Source organism: Hyperolius riggenbachi, chromosome 9 (genome assembly GCF_040937935.1).
Source record: "Hyperolius riggenbachi isolate aHypRig1 chromosome 9, aHypRig1.pri, whole genome shotgun sequence".
Taxonomy (NCBI): domain Eukaryota; kingdom Metazoa; phylum Chordata; class Amphibia; order Anura; family Hyperoliidae; genus Hyperolius; species Hyperolius riggenbachi.
In genome coordinates, this window is record NC_090654.1 from 109,507,727 (window position 1) to 109,523,548 (window position 15,822).

At 42.1% G+C, this 15,822-nt stretch overlaps 1 protein-coding gene across 1 annotated transcript in view; it reads right to left on the reverse strand.

Moving 5' to 3' along the window:
• Nucleotides 1-15,822, reverse strand: part of ATP6V1D (ATPase H+ transporting V1 subunit D) — a 36,779-nt gene that overhangs the window by 11,006 nt on the left and 9,951 nt on the right. Inside the window, exons 2-8 of the mRNA XM_068253324.1 lie at nt 15,344-15,461; nt 13,861-13,940; nt 11,051-11,118; nt 9,857-9,901; nt 9,270-9,373; nt 4,091-4,157; nt 1,987-2,065 (exon numbers count right to left, since the gene is read on the reverse strand). Of these exons, the coding sequence (XP_068109425.1) occupies nt 1,987-2,065; nt 4,091-4,157; nt 9,270-9,373; nt 9,857-9,901; nt 11,051-11,118; nt 13,861-13,940; nt 15,344-15,461 (561 nt within the window). The remainder of the gene's footprint in view (nt 1-1,986; nt 2,066-4,090; nt 4,158-9,269; nt 9,374-9,856; nt 9,902-11,050; nt 11,119-13,860; nt 13,941-15,343; nt 15,462-15,822) is intronic.

A 15,822-nucleotide genomic window follows, 5' to 3' on the forward strand; every position in this document is an offset into this window, starting at 1 on the left:
CAGCATAATGTTATGATGTACAGTATATCCAAAATCATTTATCCATGGTTTACGAATATTCTGTCAATAATGGGATTCTGTTACATTTTGACTGCAAGAACTGGAACGACCCCAGCTTTATTATCTAGCTGAAATTGAGTAAGAGTACCACCTACAGGCCTGCTGGGCAACTGCACTTGATTTACATGATTTTAAAGAGAACCAGAGACGAATAAAAGAACATATTTATACATACCTGGGGCTTCCTCCAGCCCCAGCAGCCTGGATCGCCCCCATGCCGCCTTTCTCCGCTGCCTGTGTCCACAGGTACCGGGTCCCGTCATCACAAGCGCAGTGCACTCCCTCCGTAATGCGCAGGCGCATGCGTATAGAGCCGGAGGGAGCCCCTGTGCATGCGGAAGACTAGCCGCGTCCGGCGGAAGTGACGGGACTTGGTATTGGCGATAGAGGCAGCGGAGGACGGCGGCGTGGGAGCGATCCAAGCTTATCTACCTTGCGACTGCTCCACGCCCATGGGCGCGGCGGCAGCCCCAGGACCGCCTAACGCCGATTGGCGTCAAGTCCTGGGGCTGCAGTTTGCAGGAGATCGTGCGCATCTCCTGCTCGGGAAGGGGGGGGGGGGGGGGGGCAGAGCTCCGCCCCCTCTTCAGTCCCCGAGCGGCGATCGCCGTCTATTTACATGTACAGGATTGGCCGGCTGGGGGGTGGAAGGGTTTTAAAAAATAAATAAATAGTAAAAAGTACTATCAGACCCCACCAACAGAGAGCTCTGTTGGTGGGAGGAAAAAAGGGGGGGGGGGGGGGGAATCACTCCTCTGTTGTGTTGTGCGGCCCTGCAGCTTGGCCTTAAAGCTGCAGTGGCCAATTACAGAAAAAACAGCCTGGTCTTTAGGGGGGTTTAACACTGTGGTCCTCAAGTGGTTATGGGGCTGGAGGAAGCCCCAGGTATGTATAACATCTTTTTTTCATTTTTAAAATACGCTTGTCTCTGGTTCCCGTTAACCTCCCTGGCAGTGCATTTCTGTCTGGATTTAAGGGTCTAAAAGCAGTACATTTTTTTTTCAAGAATTTTAGGCCTCTAATTCTTAAGTCCTGGTAGTCCTGGGGACAGCTATACACCTGGCTACATATACTGGGGACAGCTATACACCTGGCTACCTATACTATACTGGGGACAGCTATACACCTGGCTACATATACTGGGGACAGCTATACACCTGGCTACCTATACTATACTGGGGACAGCTATACACCTGGCTATATATACACTATACTGGGGACACCTATAGACCTGGCTACATATACTGGGGACACTGGCCGTCTGTCATCATGTGCATTTACTAGTGAAACGCTGTCTCTTATGTGCATTTACTGGGGAAACGCTGTCTGTCATTATGTGCATTTACTTTTACTATTTTTTTTATGTAACTACATTAGCTGGTATAACTACATTAGTTAGCCCCACCCACATGACATCATGACCACGCGCGGCGCACTACGGTATCTACCTAAAATGTTCTCAGATATGACGCCCCCTTCACATTTCTGACTGCCCCCTCATATGTGCCTGTCTAAAACCGGCTCTGCCCAGGAGATCAACTATTATAGCCGAACACTGGCCGAATTGCAGCAGTGACAGCAGCTATGAATGGCTGCAAATAGTGGCAATGGTCCTTGCCGGTTTTGACTACATTAGCTGCAGAGGTTAGTGTTAGGTGTAGATAGGTGAGAGGTTAGTGTAAGGTATTGGTAGGGGATTGGTTCGTGTGGGAATAGGAGTGCAGTGGTGGGGAATAACTGCTGATATTCTATCTGTATTTCCACACACTCATTTTACAGAGCGCCCCTTTTAAATGTATGACCTTTCTACACCCCATTGTCTACTCTGCTAAATGATCACACTGAATATCCGATAAATGGCATTATATATCAAATGCAGCTTCAATGATTAGATAAAAAAGGTCTGTGGACAGTATCTGGCTTTACCTGTAGAACTCTTCTCGCTCACGCTCATCCAGTTCAGTAATAATGTATGAAAGGGTTCGCTCAATTTTAGGAATAATGACTGGAGAAAGAGGAAAGAAAAAAAAAAAATCACATGTAAGTTCCACATATATTGTACATATGTACCTCGTTACCAACACGCCTTGGAATCCATTTCCTACCATCCCATCAGCTCTCCTCTTCCTACATCCTTAATTCCCAGCCCAAACATCCCCTTTAACCCCTTCCCTACCTTATGACATTTTCCCTTCCGCACTTGTATGGGCAGTCATAACATTAAAGCAAACTTGTTATGAAAATAAACGGATGAGATAAACAGTGGCCCATATGCAATTTACTATTTCTCCTGAGTTTTCTGCTAGGAGATCATTTTTCATCTTTGATTTAAAGTAACTTTTTAGCACTTTGCAATGGAAAAGGTACCAAAAAGTAGGTGAAAAAGCATTGTCAAAGTGATTTTGGAGTATTTGTTTGCTTGCTGTTGATTTAAAAGGCATTGTATTTATAAATTGTGAAAATATCACCTTGGAAAAAAAATCAGGAGAAAAAGTGAATTGCATCTGGGCCAGTATCTATTACCCTAAATCTAAATAGGACTTTCCTGGAATACCAGTGTCTTATTTTGCATCTAAATGTAAAAAAACAACAACAAAAAAAACAGTTGAATGATAACCAGTTTTTAAGGTTTTTCATTTATCACACAGACAAATCTTGAACTTTTTTGAAATCCATTTCCTGCACTTTTAAGCCTCACACACGCATATGAGGACTATTACCTGCAGGGTTCGGGACTTTAACCCCCTAGGTGACAGTTTGGGTCTGTGTTTGGTTAGCGTATGTTGGTTTTGTGATTACATGCTGCATACTGCATATGTATCCCTAATAAAAAACCCCTATTAAAGCAAAACAAGTTTTGAGAGCTTTTCAACTTTGCACTTGTGTTTAACTACTTGAAGACCGCCCCACGCGGCGTGGTCGCGGCGACAGCCCCAGGACCGCCTAGCGCCAATTGGCGTCAAGTCCTGGGGCTGCATTTTGTAGATCGCGCGCAGGCTGCGTGCGCACCTCCTGTTTGGGGGCGGAGCCCCACCCCCTCTTCAGTCTCAGAGTTTAGGAGACTGTTAGACGGCGCCGTCTATTTACATGTACATCGCTGTGATCAGCAGCAGCGCTGTACTGGGGACAGCCGTGTGACTTGTTATGAAAATAAACTGATACTGGGGACAGCCGTATCCCCTGTATCCTGAGGCTGCACAGTGATTGGCTGTCATAGGTTGAAGCCTATGACAGCTGATCACCCTGATTGGCTGGCGGGGGGAGGGAGGGAGCAAGGGAAGACATAAAAAAACTTTTATAAAAAAAAAATAAAAAAATAAAAATAAAAAAATAAACAACTGTGGAGCGATCAGACCCCACCAACAGAGAGCTCTGTTGGTGGGGAGAAGAGGTTGTCCAGACTCACTATGTACAGTATTATGCAAGAAGTTTTGTATAAAGATAACAGTTTTATTTACTAACTTTAAAAGAAAAAAAAAAGAGTAAGCTTCCGGCTAATAATCCTTCTTCAGTTTGTGCCTGTAGGCTGGGATGTTAGGACACACAGCTTGTATACATTGCTACTGCTAACACCGCAAGAGGCTCTGGATCCTATAGAGCCTTCCAGTTCATCTCATGCTGTTATTGTTCCAGTGCTGTCCTCGGTTGAAATTTACCGCCTCTGGGAGCCATCTGGAAGCTTCGGAAGCACAGTACTCCGTACTGTATGCTGCCCTCTGGCTTCAGAAGAACACAGGGCTACGGGTGCTTTCAAAGCCTCCTGAGAATCCTAATAGGCATATGCAATCAGTTGGTGGTGGGTGGGAGTGACAGTGCTAGCATAAGGACCCTGTGAGAGGACCAGGAAGGCTCTATAGGATCCAGAGCCCTCCTTCTCCATGGATGAGCATATCATGTTTTTAATTTCTTTATTTTAATTGCTTCACGTTTACTATAAACCAGTTCCTTAGAAGAAAAAAAAAAAAAAAGGGAATCCTTCAGCATTGTACACGGGTCATTTGTCATTTAGAGTATCTCTCTATTTACTTACCATGTTCTATGGCATTCACACGCCTGTTTGTGATTTTAATAGCTTCATCCAGGGTCACAAAAGAAGTCTGCATGAGAGTGAGAAAATATCAGAGGTGTCATCACTGAGATTTATTATAGGCCACTGTCATTTACTTTGTTAGCTTCTGCAATACTCTGTATTTACATCAAAGAACCTTAGTAATCCAGGAGACACAGAGAGTAAATAACGCAAGTCACTGTGTCCGCAATCTCATAGCCTTACAGCCAAGAATCCTTTCTGTATGCCACTCTCACTGGTCACGGGTGTCCTTTGGTTTTCAGTGGTAATCCCTAAAGTAAACTACTTTACACTAGGTTTACAGAAGCAGTACTTTTAATTCACAACTTTCCCTGTTTGAAACACACTAAAGCCAGAATACAGGAATTACCAGCGATTAGTGTTTGAGCGGTAATCGTTTATTTTTCACTGTACTTTTTGGCGTTTGAGCAATTGTGATTCGCGTTTGACATTAGAATCACGTTCGCTCAAAAATCGCAGCATGCACTACATTTATATTTCATGCTAATCGCGAATTGCCGGCAATAGTGGCAGTGAGATCACTGCCATATACTTTTACTTGCACTAGCACTTTAAAAAGCACTACGGATCGCAGACAATTAGTGGTAAACGGCCGCGGATCGCCCGAGTGTAAATGGGACCTAAGGCTCTGTGCCTTTGGGAGTAATTTTCGGCTCAGACACTATAACTAAAGAGGTGCTGTAGTGACATATAGTAGAATGCAGTAAATTATTCAGGATTCCCACTTATGATAATTATCCTGGTTTGAGGATAATTCATCTGCCACCTTCTCTGACCCCTCTCCACCTCAGATTACCAAAAGGACCATAAGGGGGAGCCACAGCTACTACCTGCCTAAGGTCCCATTTCATCTTAATCCATCACTGCTTAGCCCAGATTGTTTATTATGAGGAATCCCTTCCCCCCAAGCATTCTGGGAGACCAGGCATATATTTTGTACTGGCTTTAGGACTCTCAGTAAACACACATTCTGCAGAGATCACCCGACAGGACTAAAGATGTCGCCTCCTATGATAAATCTCAGAATGTAAATCAGGATGAGGAAAAGATTTAAAAATTAGCAAACTGACTAAATCTATCTATCTATATATATGCAACTATATTATTTTGAGTACAGTTCATCTTTAAAGTGAATGGGAGAGGCTTCTAATCAGTTCAGAAGCACTGATTTTTCATTGCATCAAAGATCTGGCAGCCTTTTTTTCCCAAGTTCAAACTGGACCTGTTGTGCTGCAAATGTGGTGCAACGGACTTCAAAGACAGCCTCTACCAGAAGCCTACATGTCACACAATGACGTCACCATCCATTTGTGGCATGGGTGTGACACGCGTAGTGTCTGGTAGGGCAGAGCTCAGCTTGTGTTCTTATGACAGAATTGACACACTACAGAGGCACATATATGAATGCGCCCATTGTATACATTGTGATTATAATGCACAGCAACACATATAGGGCTTGATTCACTAACCCTTGATAACTCATATCACGGCCGCGCTAGTGTTTTTGTGCGCGTTTCCACACGCATTTGCATGAAATAGCGCAGCCGTGATATTAGTTATCACGGTTTAGTGAAGCAAGCCCATGGTGTGAACATACCATGGTCCAGAATGAAAAAAAAAAAAATGCTAAACAAATGTTGAACCCAGCACTGTGTAAATTGTCTCGTGTTTAACCTGTCCTTGTTTGTATAATATTTATCTGTACAGCGCCACAAAATATGCTGACGTACATCTTAACACATCCCAGTATGTATTTGCAAGACACCTGAAATTAGCCTAAATATTGGACTGTTTGGGATTTTAAAATGGCAGTTTAGCTGTATGAAGACCGGTCTGTCTCATTTACCAGAACCCGCAATACATATACATTGTACCTCAGCAGACTGTTCCTTAGTGACCCCTCCAAGCTCCTCTATGCAGCTGATCATCATCATACTGCACAAGCTGAGGAAGTAGAAGTAAGCAACATTTTTTCTATATGGATATTCACACACTGTAGCCATGTAAAAATATAAATGTACTGACTTTTCTTTGAGACATGCTGCAAAATGTTCTAATGCAACAGGGACATCAATAACTTCACATTATAAGTTAGCTTCTTAGTAAAAATTCATAAAGATGTGGAAAATCAGTTCTTATTAGAGTTTTCAAATACCTCTTCAGCAAGAAACCCCAGATGGACGACTCATCACCAGGTCAGCTGGAGCACTATCACAATGGTCTAACATGCCTGCGGGGAATTAGTGGCTCTCCTCGCCTTACTGATCCCTCCTCCTCCAGCTAAGTCAGTTTACCTCAAAGCAATAAGACTGCTCATAGCATGATATGTTCCATAAAACTAAACATCTATAAACCAAATGCACTCACGCTTAAAGGACACGATTTTTAGGGTGTAGAGTTTTGGAAGCAGGCTCTCCCAGTATTGTCTCCTGGGATGACCATTAAGAAGTAAACTCCCCCTCTGTCCCACGTTCTCCATTCCTGCCACTGCAAGACCTCAGTAAAAGGTTCCTGAATAGGTGATGCCGCTGGAAGCGTCTCACTTTGTGTCTTTTAAATGCAAGTGCATTTTGTGACTAAATGTATCGTTTTATTGAACATATGCTATGAGCAGTGTTATTGCTTTAATGTAAACGGACGTTGCTGGACACTGAGAAGATAGCACACAGAATGAAAAATCAAAAAAGGTGAGGGGAGCCACTAATACCCTACAGGTGTGTCAGGCCACTGTGACAGAGCTCCATCTGGCTTGATGAGTCATTGACCATCGGCAGTGGCGTAGCTAAGGAGCTGTGAGACCTTATGCAAGTTTTACTATGGGGCCCCCCAAGCACTCTATACATAACAGTTGATACGTTGCACCAAAACCTGCCAATGGAAACTACAGTGTCAGAGGGTGCAAGCAGGGGATGGGGAACAGCTTGTTAATGATTAGCACTATTCAAAGTATCTATAGAAGGGATTATTATGAGCACAAGACCAATAGAGAGCTAATACTGCAGTTGAGGGAGGGCTCCTCTGGCCCCAATGCGGTTGCTACCTCGGCACCCCCTATTGCTCCGCCCCTGTCCATCGGGCGTTTGTTGGTGGAGGGATATTTAGAACTTCTGAGAGAGGAACACTGATTTTCCACATCTTTATGAACTGTTAAGGAACCACTCACTCTAATCAGAGCTGAATAGGAACCGATTGGACTCACTGTCCTCATCCTGCATATGAAACACAAGGTGTACTTTTCTTTGATTGTGATAGTTTATTCGCTGCAATTTTAGAAATTGCATCCTTAATAAAAAGTAAAACATAAGGAGTTTGCAATAATTCAGCTTCAAGTGAGCAACTATGGTTTCCCATGATGCATCACTCCTGAATATGCACAAAGGGCCATATGCAATTCACTTTTCTCCAGAGTTTTCTCCTGGAAGATAATGTTTAATCTTGTATTTAAAACATATTTTCAGCACTTTGCAATTGTCTTGTATGTTAGTGCAGGGTTTCTGTCCTCGTGACTCCCTAACGGTGCACGTTTTGCAGGAAACCTCCCCTATGCACAGGTGGAGTAACTAGTCTCTCAGCTACATGGAATTTACCAAGCTGAGACATCAATTACCCCACCTGTGCATAGATGAGGTTGCCTGAAAAACATGTACTGTTGGGGAGTCACAAGAACAGGTGTGACAAACACGTACAAAAAGTATTTTTTGTGGCAAGTTGTGAAGATATCACCTAGGAGAACACTCAAGAGAAAAAGTGAATTGCTTATGGCCCATTATCTCTGTTTACCCCTGAAGCCAGGCTCACATGCAGTACCGCTGGTGTATAGCAAGTGTATGGCTTATACAATTTACAGAGCCAACATGCAGACAGCCTGTTTCTGACTTTTTGGTCCCGATCAGTGTATGGCAGGAATTGATATGGCTGTATGAGATAGGGGTTGAATTAATGCCAATACTTGCTGTTTTAAGAAGGCAAATTACACTCAGTGTTGCTTTTTAGTAGGAGAGCTTTTCGGTCTTTTAGCCCCCTGTAGTTTCCTAGTGGTTCTGTGTCACCATGAGCGATCTGGGCTCAAGCCCTATACCATAGTGCCACATGAATCCCTGCCAAACACTGATGATAACCAAAAGTCCGAAGCAGGCTGTATGCATGTTGGGTTGATGTGGCTCTGTAAAATGTAAAGGTTCTAGGCTTGCATGTACACCAGCAGCTCTGAATGCGAGCCTGGCTTCAGGGGCATAAAGAAATGCATTTTAAGGAGTGATGCATCATGGGAAACCACAATCACTAACTTAAAAATGAGTTATCACAAATACCATCTGTTTTAAGAAGGCAACTTACACTGAGTATTGCTTTTTTTGGTCTCTTTTAGCCCCTTTACTTTCCTAGTGGTTCTGGGTCACCACCAGCTCTCTGGGTATTCTGTAGTAAAAAAGTAATTTGCTGAGTTTCTGACTGGAAGAGGAAGATCTGAATGCTGCTGCGTTTCCTGCCTGGCCAGATAGTTAGGTTAGAGAATACAATACAATGAAGCAATATCATTTATCAGTACAGCATGATAATACTCTATTGACACTATCAGTGACGAATGGCCACCTTCATTTACAGTAAGTACTTCCTTTATGCCATTTTAAGACCACTAAATTCATCTTGGCAATATGTGATGCTAAACTCCATCTGTCGGCACTGAAATGTGATAAAGCAGTGAGGCTTTAAATAATTTAAAGAGACCCTGTAATGAGAGGGATGTGGAGGCTGCCATATTTCTTTTGTTATAAACTATGCCTATTGCCTGGCTGTCTTCACAGAATTGTCTGGCTTCAGTAACATCTTATTCTGAGATCTGAAAGGAGTATGGGGCCAGAGTGGTCAATTTACTGATCTGCGTACTTGTTTTCAGGAGTGTGACTTAATGTATACCAGGCACAGGATCAGCAGGACAGCCATGCAATGGTCAGTGCTTAGGACGGGTATGACCATATCCCTCTCACTACTCGGTCACATCATGTTTTAGCACCAAATACATTATAGGAAAATCATGAAACTAGAAAACAAATGCCAAAAAAGTGACTGATGAATGGCTATTGTTTCACAGAACACGTTCTCCCATTCATGCATCATATACCTGCAAGGAGGCCAGTTCTACAAGCAGCTCCACAGCCTTTGCATAGTTTCTCTTCAGTTTAGCCAGCTGCTCACCACCCCTGGCAAGACCAGTTAACTCATAACCTGTAAAACACAGCGAGACAGAGCAGGTTATAAGCCAAGTAACATCACTGCACAAATACAACACTGATCAGCGGAGCATGAGTGTGAGGAGCAGCACCTCAGCCAGTTGGTGCTAATGGACCACATTTATTAATGCTGTGTAGACAGGCATCTCAGCATGGTGTAAAGCAGGAAGTGGTCTGTGCATCTGCTTTACACTTTCCTCCAAGAAACCAGTCATCACTACTTCAGTGCTGCCAATTCAATAAATTGTATTAACAGCAGCAGGAAGAAGCTTTTCCCACTCCTGTACAAGCAATGCTGATGTACTAAATGCGTATAAACAGCTGTGTATACTTGCACCCACATTGATAAATCCGAAAGAATAAGGATATACTGCAGGAAATAAAACTGGGAATATGAATATAAAAAACACATTTACACACAAGCACGGAAAAGGTGGTCAACATTGGTAGAGCATGAAAGTGCTGCATCCATACTTACTGTCTCCGCCTTCTTGGTAGTGTTCAAACACTGGTAGTGTTACACCTGCAGAAAGAAACAATGCGTTATAGGCTTCATGTGTATGTGCTTGGGAAGTAAGAAAAGTGTGCTTTACCATTGTATCATTTCAGGAAACGTATGCCATGCTACTGTAGCCCTTCCGCCTCTCATCACCTCACCCTCAGCTCTATACCTCTCCTGATCTCCACATCACTTTATTTATTCCATACTGGTCAACTCATCTTAACCCCTAACACTGTTCCCTGTACTCCAGTAAGAATTCCATCTAATGTGAAACCTTTTACCTTTCCAATGTGCTAACACCACCCCTTCTAATGTTTGGGTTTTGTGCTTTAAGTTGCTATATACACCCATTCATGTTCACATCTTCCCCCCACTCCTCTGATTTCTCATCTTTGGATACCACATAGATACCTCTGCTTCCGACGTAACAAGAATGAAGTCACAATATCATAAAAGAATGACATTTTAGGTGTGGGTTTGAGTGCACCTCTACAATGAAAAGATTGCAAATTTACTAACTTTTGGTTTGATGTGACCCAGGTCTATAAGCAAACAAACAGAAATCGTTGCCTGTGCTCAAACACCTATGTCATACAGTATGAGCAATTCCTAGCGCATGGACTCTCTGCACTCTGCCAACAGTAATGAAGACATGCCAGCAGTGCTCTAGCTAGGGAAATAGCGGGGCATAGCTTAGAAATGCTCTACTGCCAATGCAAAATTCATTGAGGCAATTTTCTCCAAGTGATCATGTTGCATGAATGAGAAGCATCTGTGTTACATAGACTTAAGGCTGTGATGCTTACTGCAGACTGAGAATGTCATTAGTGATGGTTTCTGATGTTACCTCGGCTTGCAGTACCAATAACACCATGTTTCTAGAGCAATAGGTGTCAACATAAAAATCTATAATCATGCTGCCACTAGAGAAGGCCCGAACAGTTCGCACACGAACTTATTCGCGCAAACTTCGGTCGTTCGCAGTCCGATTCTCTTCAAAAATAGTCAGTCTAATATCTAGATAAGCAAAAGGAGCCACATAACAGCCAAAAAGTCCCAAATATTTTTTTTAAAATGCAAGAGAAGCATATTTATAGCAATCCACTTAACTGTTTTGGAGGTGTGATATGAAATATGACATGTGCCGTTTATACTTTACGAGCTAATTACCTGCTACGTTGTCTCTCTTTGCTCTAACCTTTACTTGTGCTTTGTTCACGTTTTGGATAACAGTGGTACTGTTTGAGAGAAATAAAGTGTTAGAATGATGAAAATAATGAGATCATCAAAAGTAATAATTAAGACAGCCACATCAAGCAAAATTCTATCTTTGTCATTGATACTTCCATGTACAGGGTATTAAAGTCTATTTGTATATCCTAAAATATAAGGCAATCTAAAAATTGAATCCAATATTTGACCCACTTAAAAGGGAATGTCCGAGATCCACTTACCCAGGGTTTCCTCCAGCCCCTGGCAGCCGTTGCATTTTTGTACTGGCTCAAGTATAAATCTACCCAGCAAAGGTAATAGCTGCACTTGGGGACCAGGAGGGACTAAAGACCAGAGGTGGATTTGTGAAATCATATTAGGACACAGAGGCATGTTCTGTATACAATGACCAGCCTCTGTGTCCTTTCATTGTGCGTTCAGCCCCCCCCCCCCCCCCACCCCGCCTTTGCTGTGTCTCGTTATTGAAGAAAGCAAAAAAAAAAAAAAAAAAAAAAAGCACCAGGCTAGATAGCTTGTCTACTGACAAGTAGAGGTATATCGCAAGCCTGCTATTTACCTCTACTTGTCAGTCACCGCGCTCCCTTGCCTCCTGTATAGCATGGCCTGTAGCTTCTTCCAATTGGCTTACAGAGGCGGGGAGGGAAGGGACACAGTCGGGGAGCCCCGCTATACAAGAGTCGGGGGAGCGACGGTGACTGACAAGCAGAGGTAAATAGCAGGCTAGGGACTATCTGCGTGTCACTAGCCTGGCGCTGTTTTTTGTTTTTTTTTTAAGATGGGGGACAGCAGAGCGCGGAGGGGGCTGGACACATAAGGAAAGGATACAGAGGCTGGTCATTATATACAGAACATGCCTTTGTGTCCTAATATGATTTCACAAACCCACCTCGGGTTCTCTTTAATGACTGCACTGGATAAAGATCCAATACCCCCCCTTCGTAAACACTGCAGCCCAGTAGCTTCTTCCCTGCCCTTTCCTTGTTAATTGTGGCCATGACTTTCAGACATGAAATTTCATGGTGTGTACCAGGCATAATAGTAAACAGATTACTCAGTGTTGCAGCCATTGGTTAGTAAAAATGTGAGTGTCTCACAGGCAGTGGATGTCTCTAAAACCTCCTCATATCAAAAGTAAGCTATATGATGTAGTGCTTTTCCAAGCAAAAAGTGACAGTGGGAAGGGGGTAATAAAGCATGCTGGTCACTGTTCGCCCTGCAAAGCTTGAGCGAGAGGTTCGCCCCCACCCCAACCGCTTACCTACGAGTCTGAATTTTAGGTCTGACTCGTGTACATGTTGACCCCTTTACTTTTATTTAGCGAGAAAGACCTACATTTCTAGACTTATAGTTGATTGGTAATTCCAGACACAAGGATTTTCCTAGTTCCATGATGGCACTTTGTGGCAGAGCTTGTTATTCCTGTGCGTGTTCCTTGATTAGCTGATGTCAAATCTTAAAGGGAGTCTCTTAATGTCCCACTAGTCTGCAGTCTGAACAACATGGTGATGTAAAGCCAAGTAGCAAATACACAGAGATCATAATTTTTTTTTTCTTTTTTTAAACCAGATTCTGAGAACAGGGATACAGCAGCACTCTTGATGGGTTATGGATGTTAGTGAAACATTTTCTGAAAAAGGTCTTAAAATTATTAACCTTTAATAATTGTACCCCCATTTTATAATACTGGCATAGCACCTCCAGTTTGTACAGTACAGCCTCGCTCTCTTTGTCTATACTGATAGTAAACTAACTGCAATGTGTTCAATCCTATTTGAAAACGTGCTGTATAAAATGTTCCCATTGCTGCTACCACCATGCACTCTAGTAAATTATCCTTCACAACTTCTCATCATTCCTGTTGTTTTCTTCTATGCACTGAATACAGAGAGGTACAGGCTAGCGATGAGCAATTTCTCAGTATAAATACCAGCAGTGATATACCAATACTGTTAAATCAGATTAAAATCCATAAAGCAATTATTGCATTACAGTCCAGAGCATTAATTTAAGACATTTTAAAACTGACTCAAGTAGCCATTTAGACTCCATGTGGATCCTTGTCTTTTCTGGGGGTTGGGGACCACTGGGTGGTCTAAATCTATTTATTATGAGGTTAGTAGAAGGATTGGGAAGGAAGTCACTGACTTTAATGAAAGGAATGATTAAGAATGACTGTCACTGGGGGCACAACGTGGATCAATCTGTATTGTGGTAAAGTTATGCTGAAGCCTGATAGCGCATGTACTCAAATAGAAGTCGACCGCATGTATAAGTCTACTCCAATATTCGACCCTCATTCAACACTCCTCCAGGCCCCCAAGTGCAGCAATTATCCACTTCCCTTCACTTGTTACATTTTTGTGGCCAGGACTTTCAGACTCGTGTTTTCTTGGCATTTCCTTTATCAAGAAAGTATCACTTACCGCTGGGTAAATTGCTGCAAATGGGAATGTCACTAATAGTATACATATTACTCAGTGTGCTCAAGAGTTGCTCATGACTCAAGTATAAGTCGACCCCTATACTTTTATTTAGTGAGTCAGACTTATAGGCTTTTAATTAAGTAGGGATGGTAAATTTATTCAACTGCTTTTATGCAAAATGAATTTTTCAGTAGCTAAAGTGAAATATATACAGCAGACCAAAATTCCCATCTCAAGCCTAGGAAGAGTCATAGCCAATATTTAACACACAAATATGTATCATTGATGTTACAGTACTGTTACATTATCCATTACATTACTCACCTGAAATCCCCTGCTGTGAATTTAGCTTCAGCAAGTGAGAAAGCAGCTTCCCTCATAACCTCTCCCATCAGCATTTTAGTCTGCAATATATACATTTATGAAAATAAGGTACAGACTCTCACAAATATTATAACAAACAATACTGCAGGATTAAAGTAATAATGCAATGAGTAAATTAGAGCCTTCAGATCTCTTTACTGTAGAAAGATGCAAAATGCGTAAGGACTTCAGTTTGTCATACAGAAAAAATTACTAGGAAGACTGTCGAAACTGGGCACTGCTGCTCACACATAATATTGTGCATTCTGCAGAAAATCTAACAATGTGTGATGTCATTTCCTGAGTGTGACAAGTCATTACCCTGTGCACCATACATCTAATGAAGGACCAGAAGGTCTGTAAAATGTAGTGCATCTTCGTATAAAGCAGTCATCTGAAGCCAGTAATGTTTTACGACTGTGTTTAAAGAGTAACTGTCGGGCATAAAATCAATTCTTTATTTTTATCTGGTAAACAAGTAATAAGGATGCTAATCAGGCAATCCAAAAGTTAAAATCACTATTACTTTTCTTGTTGATAAATGATCATTCCCCAGTTTACCTGACTCTTATTTGGTACGTTGCCGCAAAAAGGAAGTTGTAGGGCATGCTGGGTTGTCCTTTTTTGTTTTTGCTTCTGTACAATAGTTAAGTCTGAGGGGGAATAAAGAAGCAAAAAAAAAAAAAAAAAAAAAAAAAAAAAAAAAGACAACTTAGCCTGCCCTGCAACTTCCTTTGTGTGGCAACGTACCAAATAAGAGTCAGGTAAACTGGGGAATGATCATTTATAAACAAGAAAAGTAATAGAGATTTTAACTTTTGGATTGCCTGGTTAGCATCCTTATTACTGGTTTACCAGATAAAAATAAAGAATTGATTTTTTATTTTATGCCCGACAGTTACACTTTAACAAAGAAGGGCAGGAAAATTTTGTTCTGTCCGAAGCTGAAGACTGACTTTTGTTACAATCCCAAAACACCACAACTGCTACCTAGGTTGTGGCTTCATAGCTTTAGATGACCATAGATATACATTGACCATTAGGGCAGACAGCGTCGGGCCGGTGAGGTGGTGGATGTGGCACCACAAGGATGATTCCGGATTGATTTCAGCATGAAATTGATCGGGAATCGCCCCTGTGGTGTATTGGCAGCCAACAGATTGCTCTGATCAGATTCAATTAGTGAGAGATTTGACTCTTAGTCAAATCTGCCCATCATCGCTAGATGTAGAGCAGCCTTTATGTGCAATTAGTAGCCCTTGAGAAATCATATTCATTTTTAGTTGTACACTAATAGTTAAAAATGCCATGGGGAACATCACAGATATAGCCCAAATACTGTAACTTACTCTAGTACAATGATATGGGCAATAGATGCTCAGATGTGATGGTAAACTATGCAAATGAACTGTAAAAACAAGTTACAACTTTTTAGAAGTCATACCTCAATGATTTTTTTAAGTATCTGTCGGAAACGCATGGTTAAGGCATCAGACTTCTTCTTCAGAAGGTTACGACCTGTCTGGGCCCCTTTCAGCCGAGCTTTCATGATGGTCTGGGCCCTTAAGGGGAAAGTGAAAAAGAATGTTACTGTAAACAGTTAATAGATCAGTGCACAGTCTTGGCTAAAGTGCTGCACATAACTAAGGGCTTCATATCAGCGGCCCTGGCAGAACAGGTGCAAAAGATTTTAGGCCTAAGTCACACAAACTGGTAGACCCGTTAAAATGCTTTCAAAGCCTAATGCCAGAAGAGTATATCTTGCTTTAATAAGGTGTGGTGGTGGATGAAGTTTGCATATGTTTTCCAAGGAAAAGTTGTTTTTATTTAGCTATGTTTGTTGCTTTGAAGCCCTAGTTATGGCACTTTTGTACGTATATTATAGAACATGGTTTTACAGGACTTATGCCTAACACTTTCTGT